An 8,607-nucleotide genomic window follows, 5' to 3' on the forward strand; every position below is an offset into this window, starting at 1 on the left:
AAGGAGTTGAGTCGATTATTCCGGACCTACTGCCAACATTCCCATTCCAGTTGGGTCAATTTCCTGCCGCAGATTGAGTCCTTGTTCAATCACACACCCCATTTGACAACCCGCTATTCTCCAATGGAAATCCTCTACGGGACTCGCCCATCCACTTTCCTTGATGATCTAATCCAGCGGTATTTACCACCCACTACGCCTAAATCAGTCCGTCAAATCCAACACGAAGTGAGAGAGAATGCAAGAGGGAGCGCACAGCAGAGAATGAGTAGGTCGAATGCCCACGATACATTGGTAAAGGATGATTTAGTTCTTCTACGTGAGAACCCTATTTCGGATGCTGCAAACAGGATCATCTACAAGTTTTGTCCCCTTTATTCCGGACCTTACCGTGTAACAGCATGTCCCTATCCCAATGTTTACACCCTTTGCGATCCCGTATCAAACGTTAGGAAAGGGAATTATAATATTTCTAATCTGAAATTATATCACTGTAAATAAGTTATGCATGTTTTGTACTTTGGGCACCCAACCAGTTGCACGTAATGGTGGTCCCATTCTAGGTTAAGGTGATGGTTATATTATAACAGTTCTAATGCGTTGTGTTTTTTTTTTTGAGGTTACAAGAGTTACAGGGCGTAGTCATTGTTGGGACAGGATGTTGCAAAACGATCGTCTGCTAGAACACCTCCGATCCTTTTCCAAAGGGGCGCTCTGAGATGGGCATACCTTTATGATAAAGGCTAGATACTTAACATCAAAAACAAAATCTCCGAACGCAACCAAAGAAGCCAGACACTGCCGTCCTTCCCGGTAGCGGAGCCACTACCAAAATACCTAGAATTTTATTTTTAGAATTTGAATGTTTTTGTAATCAATTGGGGTTAGGTACCTGGTTTTAGAAAAGAGGGATACTAAATAACAACAGCCGGATTTACTGTTAGATAGGATGGAAATTTCCATTCCGGGGTGGGTTAGTTTCCGACTCAGGGGTGAAGAGGGTTTTTATTTGTTGAAAGGAAGTTCGGCGCCTTTTTGGAATGGGAAGAAGGACTTGCTTGCTGACTACCTTCGAGAGAGTTTCGTTCCCGTAGTTTACAATTCGAGAGTTCATATCAGGTGATGTAATTGGTTTTTGTTAATTCATTAATTGCATGTAATGTAAATTGTGTTCCCTCATATTTATATCATTTTGCAATTTGTACTTCAATCCGAATATTCACATAACTGCCAATTTTGTACTTTGTTTGTAAGGGGATGCCTGGTGTTAAATATCTTGCCAAAATGTTATGGGGAAAGCGACCCTCTAGCTGGGGAAGTTTCGGATTTGTGTTTATTATGTTAACTTGGAAGGCGCCTATATGACTATTCAGATTCGTGTTCACAGTTGTTGAGTAGCTTAGTTGTAGAGTAGAAGCGATGATTTTCTACGTGTGCAATGACCATTTATGAGAGGACACTAATCTTTCGACCGTGAGAAACTAGAGTCCATCGGCGAATCAAATTATAAAATTGCAAGAAACCCACAAGGCAAGCGACTCTAGTTTCGAACCTTCAGCTTTAGGCAAGTTGTACTCGCAAACCCAGAGCAGTCTTGTTACCTGTTCCAGGGGTGGAACTATAATTAACAGTCTTCCGTTTCTGAAAGGTGTGTGTGACCGAGTTTGGGTATAATCGTGAGATAATTGACGCTTGGGAACACGAGTTTGGATGTCATTGCTATTTCATGTTGTACCGACTAAGCCAGCTAGAAGAGTTTATTCCCCTGGTATTGTTCCAATCCGTTGTTCCAATAATGACTATTTTATATCGCCGTAATGACTACTATTTACCAAGTACTGTTAAGAGTATTGTATTATATTTCAGGAAACCCCGTGTTAGCTTGTTTATTAACGTCAACCCCTTTAGCTTCTACGAACACGAGTCGAGGGTTTCTCTGGCAGAGGTCTTCCCTCGCACAGGCCTACTCGTTAGGGACTTCTGCATTTCCAAATTATTAGGGAATCTGTTTGGGTAACAATAAATACTTTAGGCCGCATTTGACTGTTTCTTTTCCTCCCCGATAGCAGCCCCCATTCCGAGTGTAACGGTTACAACTTAACGGTGAGTAAAATGTAGGGTCTCTGTCCTAGGCGATCCGATCACGAGCCCGCATTTGGGCTCCGGCAGAGAGAGAACGCATGATTTTTGCCCATATCCGAAGTTTCCAGATTTAGTTTCTTTAATGTTAGGGATTGTTCCACCTGTTTGGAGATATTGTATATATTTTTATAAAACATGACAGTACTATGAAGTTAGGTTATAAAAAATGACAGCTATTCAGATTTTATTTGTCAATTTTTTTAAGTTGGCAGCAAATTTGCCCAAAAATGGCGGATGATTGCGGTACTTTCTATTATCTAGTTGACTTTATCTTCAATCACAGCGCCACGCCATCTACTGGATGACTGATGTATATAAGATGGCGTCTATTATGACATGTAAATAGTGATTTCCATGGTTTGTTTCGTGTTTCTAACGAATGTAAATTGTGAAAGTGTCTGAGTTGGGAGATAAAGAGTGTAGCTCTCATTCAACAAAGTCTGTTACGCAGAGAGTAAGTAATGTCCGGGAATCACTCTCTGTAATGTTTAATAACAAAATATTGTTTTGATAAACCTAAACAGATTTTTAATACTTTTATTTATAACATGGACGGAAATGTGGCTTCCCTCATTAAAATCGAACCGAAGCAAGAAGAAGAAATCGATTCCTTTCTTCAGGGCCACATTTCAGTAAGCAATGAAGTTTTGGTGACAGTAAAGGACGATATTACCATTAGTCCACAGTGTTCGAAATATCTTTATAATGAAGAAATACAGCAACACAATGACCTTCAATGTGAACTGTTAACACAATGTAAAACAGAGTCAGACTTTAAATGTGTTGATTGTGGTTATGCGTCAAATTACAAAAGCAACTTTAAACAACATCTTTTAACACATAAAGTTTTTAAATGTGCTGATTGTGATTATCAGACAAATGATAAAGGCAACTTAAAACAACATCTTTTAAAACATAAAATTTTAAAGGAATTTAAATGTATAACTTGTGATTATGGCACAAATAATAAACACCACTTCAAACGACATCTTTTAAGACATAAAGTGTCTAAGGATTTTAAATGTGCTGATTGTGATTATCGGACAAATGATAAGCGCAACTTGACACAGCATCTTTTAAAGCATAAAATTTCAAAGGATTTTAAATGTGGCGAATGTGATTATGGGACAAATGTTAAAGGCAGCTTCAAACAACATCTTTTAATACATGAGGTTTCTAAGGATTTTAAATGTACTGATTGTGACTATGGGACAAATGTTAAACGCAACTTCAAACGACATCTTTTAAAACATAAAGTTTCTAAGGATTTTAAATGTGCTGAATGCAATTATGAGACACATTTTAAAGGCAATTTAAAACAACATTTTTTAAAACATAAAGATTTGAAATGTGGCGATTGTGATTATGTTAAAGACAATTTTAAAAGTAATTTTTTACAAATTTCTAAAGATTTGAAATGTGCTGAGTGTGATTATGAGACAAATGTTAGAGGCAGTTTTAAACAACATCTTTTAAAACATAAGGTTTCTAAGGATTTCAAGTGTGCTGCTTGTGATTATGGGACAAATAATAAACAACTCTTCAAACGACATCTTTTAACACATAAGGTTTCTAAAGATTTTAAATGTGCTAATTGTGATTATGAGACATATTATAAATCACATCTTAAGCAGCATCTTTTAAAACACAAAGTTTCTAAGGATTTTAGTTGCACCGATTGCGATTATGAGACAAATGTTAAAAGCAGCTTCAAACAACATCTTTTAATACATAAAGTTTTTAAGGATTTAAAATGTGCTACTTGTGATTATGGAACTAATCATAAACATCTTTTCAAACGACATCTTTTAACACATAAAGTTTCTAAGGATTTTAAATGTGATACCTGTGATTATGGGACAAATCATAAACGCCACTTCCAACAACATCTTTTAAAACATAAAGTTTTTAAGGATTTTAAATGTGATGTCTGTGACTATCAGACAAATTTTAAAGGCAACTTCAAACAACATCTTTTAAAACATAAAATTTCTAAGGATTTGAAATGCGCCGATTGTGATTATGAGACAAATGTTAAAGGCAACTTTAAAAAACATCTTTTAAAACATAAGGTTTCCAAGGATTTCAAATGTCCTGAATGTGATTATGAGACAAATTTTAAAGGAAGCTTCAAACAACACGTTTTAAAACATCAAGGTTCTAAGGATTTGAAATGTGCTGATTGTGCTTATGAGACAAATGTTAAAGGCAACTTTAAAATACATCTTTTAAAACATAAAGTTTCTAAAGATTTCAAATGTGCCGATTGTGATTATGAGACAAATTATAAACAGCTCTTCAAACGACATCTTTTACAACATACAGTTTCTAAGGATTTTAAATGTACTGATTGTGATTATGAGACATATTATGCATCTGAACTCAAAAATCACCTTTTAAAACATAAAGTTTCTAAGGATTTTAAATGTGTTCACTGTGATTATGGAACAAATGTTAAACGGTACTTCAAACAACATCTTTTAAGACATAAAGATTTTAAGGATTTTAAATGTGTTTATTGTGAATATGAGACTAACTATAAATACGATCTTAAAAAACATCTCTTAAAACATAAAAGAGTCTAAAGTTTTTAAATATGTTAATTGTGATTATGAGTTAAAGAAGAGATTAGACTGAGCAACAGTGTTTGGTAGGTTGCTCCTGAACTTATCTCATTGAAAGGTACAAATTTAACGACTACACTACCTAAGAAAAACGGTGGAGTTGTTTGCAGTGCTGCTTCATCAGGCTGTGGTTTAGGGTCTGTACATTGAGAGGGTTCCGACTACAGTTTGAATGTTTATTTTACTCCATAGGTACATTAACAATTGTTTCATTATAACTATTTCAGAAAATGCATTACATATAACTGTGTCTAGAACACTAATAAATAAAATTGATGCACAGCAGTTATAAGTGTCATAACATTTCTGATTGGTACCGCAAATGGAACGACTTCCAAGCAAACAGAGATGTATCCACTTCTTATTGCCAGTCACAATACGATAAAAACACCTCTTACTGTTGGGGCCACTTCCAAGGTTTTTAATTGTTCACTCTGCGATTTCGCTTCCCATAGAAAGTACAATTTACAGAATCATCTATTAATACACAAAACTCTTAAAGATTATGCAACCCATTTTAAATCCAGTGATAAAACGAGACATCACATGATTTAAAATGTGCACATTGTAATTTTACAGCTAAACTCAAAAGCTCTCTTAAAGGACGTCTACTTATTAAGGAGCATGGGGGTTTTAATTTGGCTAGAGTATAATTTTAAAATTGAATGGTCTTGTATTCAGTAACTGTCAAAGTTGCAGACAAAATGCGTTTATACAGGGTGGCACAGATTGTGAAATCACGGAAGTTTAGTTGATGTACATTAATGTAAGAAAATGAAGCAAAGGCAAAATCTGTCGTACTCTTGCAAAAATAGCTGCAAAGGGTAAAAAGAGTACGAAGGAGAAAAACCTTGCAGTCCAAAATACAAAATAATTTGTAAAATTATTAAGTTTGAGCAGTGTTTAACAAAGATAGTAAATGCATATACACAATGTTGGTTGCACTCAAGGTTAAAAATAAATTTTGGGAACACTGGGGCAGGTACCAAAAATCTGAGAAAGGATGGAGGGTACAGGATGTATATTTTTCTCATAACAACAATTAGTACATTTGCAAAATTTACACACATTTATGTTTTAAAAGGTGCCGTTTAAGACAGATTTTACTCTTTGTCCCAAAATCTCAAGTAGCACATTTGATATCCATAGAAACTTTATGTTTTAAAAGATGTCGTTTGAAGGGGTATTTATGATTTGTCTCATAATCACAATGCGCGCATTTAAAATCCTTAGAAACTTTGTGTATTAAAAGATGTTGTTTGAAATATTGTTTATGATTGGTCCCATAATCACAATGAGGGCATTTAAAATCCTTACAAGCTTTATGTTTTAAAAGATGTTGTTTGAAACTGCTTTTAAAATTGGTTCCGTAATCACAATCAGCACATTTAAAAACTTGAGAAACTTTATGTATTAAAACATGGTTTTTTAACGCGCTTTTAACATTTGTCCCATAATTACAATCAGCACATTTAAAATCTTTAGAAAGTTTATGTTTTAAAAGATGTTGTTTGAACAGGCGTTTATCATTTGTTCGATAATAACAAGTAACACATTCAAATTCCTTTGAAACTTTATGTTTTAAAAGATGTTGTTTTAAATTGCCTACATTATTTGTCCCATAATCACAAATGGCACATTTAAAATCTTTAGAAACTTTATGTGTTAGATGATGTCGTTTGAAGCTGCTTTTATAATTTGTCTCATAAACACAATTATCACATTTAAACTCTTTGGAAATTTTATGTTTTAGGAGATGCCGTTTGAAGTTACGTTTAATATTTGTAACATAATCACAAGTAGTACATTTAAAATCTTCAGACACTGTATGTATTAAAAGATGTCGTTTGAAGTTGCCTCTGTCGTTTGTCCCATAATCACAATTAGCACATTTAAAATCTTTAGAAACTTTATGTATTAAGAGATGTCTTCTGAAGATGCACTTATCGTTTGTCCCATAATCACAAGTACCACATTTAAACTCCTTAGAAACTTTATGTATTAAAATATGTCGTTTGAAATTGTGTTTATTATTTGTCTCATAGTCACAAGTGGCACATTTAAAATCCTTAGATATTTCATGTTTCAAGTTACCATTATCATTTATTCGATAGTCAAAATCAGCACATTGTGTCTCTGTTTTACACTGCGTTAAAAGGTAACATTGAAAGTCAGATTGTTGCTGTACTTCTTCATTATCAAAAGATTTAGAACACTCTGTACTAATAGTAATTTCATCCTTTACGGTCACCAAAACTTCGTTACTTACTGAAATGTGACTCTGAAGAAAGGAATGAATTTCTTCTTCTTGTTTTGGTTCGATTTTAACGAGCAGTGTGTCATTATCTCCATCCATACCTAACAACAATAATGTTATAGATAAATGTGTTAAAAATCTGTTTTGGTTTATCAAAAATCTACTCATTAAACAATACAGAAGGACATCCCAGGACAACACATTACTTACTTTATGTTGAGGGCCTAAAGCAAGAGAGGGATAATAAATAAATAAATAGACAAATGAGTAACAGAATTTGTTGAATAAGGGTTACACTACGTCACCAGTAGTAATTTTTTTGGTTATAATAAAAAAAAATTAGTAGATTACATACCGCCGAGGGCACTTCACCGAAATGCGAAGGCGAAGCGTTGGTTAGGTTAAGGTTATGGTTATCGTCCCACCCTCAGAGTAAGAAATAAAGATAGATGCCTTGATGCTTATCTATGCGTGCCATCATCTCGTTTGTTTACTAACATTGCAGGAGGCTAAGTTGTTACATTTCAGATAGTTTTTAAGGGAATAATAATAACATCTGGAGTAATCTAAATGGATTTTTAGATGCTTATAAGATTTCAGTACCCCAAACAATTTTAACTTACAATTAAACGGCCGAACGAGAAAAGTTATGGTGATTAGTGCACCACATCGGCAACGCTGTAACTTTGTTTTCCGTTGAGAGGTATTTTGTTTATTTCGTTAAAACGTGATTCCTTAATTTTTAGGCGTTTTTATAGTGCAGAACTTATTCGATTTATGGTGTATTAATTTATGGGAGCCCTTTGAAATGGGGAAAAGCTGTATTATTTGTGGAATTATTGAATTTACCAACATAACCTCTCAGCGGTATTTGTTTTGTTGTCATAGACGTGCATATGGGAATTTTCGCATTTTAATGTGTTTAGATTTCCTTCTAAGTTCCCACTTTGAAGTATCACCATACCTTATCATAGATCAATAGGGACCTTTCAAACACATACAGCTTTTGATCATAAATATTTAGTGATGTTATTACCTTTGCACATGTAAACAAAACATAAACTTTGTTGCCCATAAAGATAAATAAACCCTACGCCACTGACTAATGTATATTTTCGTCCTCTCAACGGTGAGATGTTGGTTCAAAACAAACGTTCACGTTGTTAAGCCGGATTTATAGTTCCGTAGCCGTAAGAACGTAAGAACAGAACCGTAAAATCTTACGTTAACGAATATTATACGATTTATAGTTACCGTAGTGGTAAGAGATGAGCTTGCGCATTAGTGCGAAACGAGATCTGTCATTGTATGTCATCTGTCAGTAAGAGTAACGTGCATGCAAAATAATAATAACCAACAAAGTGTCAATAATTATTGTAAATAAACGAAACGAACGCCAGGATAAACTCAACTGTTTGAATTATCCGAGTACTGCCGACGACAAACGCGTTAGCACGATTTACCGTAAGAAATGAGATTTGGGCATTTCCTACGTACCGTAACCGTTCTAACGCAACGTTAACGCGAACTATAAATGTTCACGCGCAACAAGTAGGGTTTAAATCCAAACGTTACGGTACGGTG

The 8,607-nt window shown here is 34.6% G+C and overlaps 1 protein-coding gene across 5 annotated transcripts; it reads right to left on the reverse strand.

Moving 5' to 3' along the window:
• Positions 1 to 5,772: 5,772 nt before the first annotated feature.
• On the reverse strand, positions 5,773 to 8,207 carry LOC116162256 (zinc finger Y-chromosomal protein 1-like). 5 transcript variants are annotated; one of them, XM_031475833.1, is made up of 3 exons: positions 7,647 to 7,982; positions 7,379 to 7,589; positions 5,773 to 7,124 (listed from the first exon to the last, which is right to left on the reverse strand). In XM_031475833.1, exon 3 carries the CDS (start codon positions 7,120 to 7,122, stop codon positions 5,890 to 5,892), a length of 1,233 nt encoding a protein of 410 aa, XP_031331693.1. In that variant the 5' UTR covers positions 7,123 to 7,124; positions 7,379 to 7,589; positions 7,647 to 7,982; the 3' UTR covers positions 5,773 to 5,889. The 5 variants fall into 5 exon arrangements, with proteins under 5 accessions (XP_031331693.1, XP_031331694.1, XP_031331692.1 ...); XM_031475834.1 differs by having other exon boundaries at positions 7,234 to 7,589; XM_031475832.1 differs by lacking the exons at positions 7,379 to 7,589; positions 7,647 to 7,982 and adding an exon at positions 8,060 to 8,207.
• Between the last annotated feature and the right edge of the window lie 400 nt (positions 8,208 to 8,607).

This window comes from Photinus pyralis, unplaced genomic scaffold, assembly GCF_008802855.1.
Source record: "Photinus pyralis isolate 1611_PpyrPB1 unplaced genomic scaffold, Ppyr1.3 Ppyr1.4_LG10, whole genome shotgun sequence".
Taxonomy (NCBI): domain Eukaryota; kingdom Metazoa; phylum Arthropoda; class Insecta; order Coleoptera; family Lampyridae; genus Photinus; species Photinus pyralis.

Coding starts and splice junctions, on each gene's coding strand:
- LOC116162256 (XM_031475831.1), bottom strand. CDS start 7,191: ATGAGTAGATTTTTGATAAACCAAAACAGATTTTTAACACATTTATCT.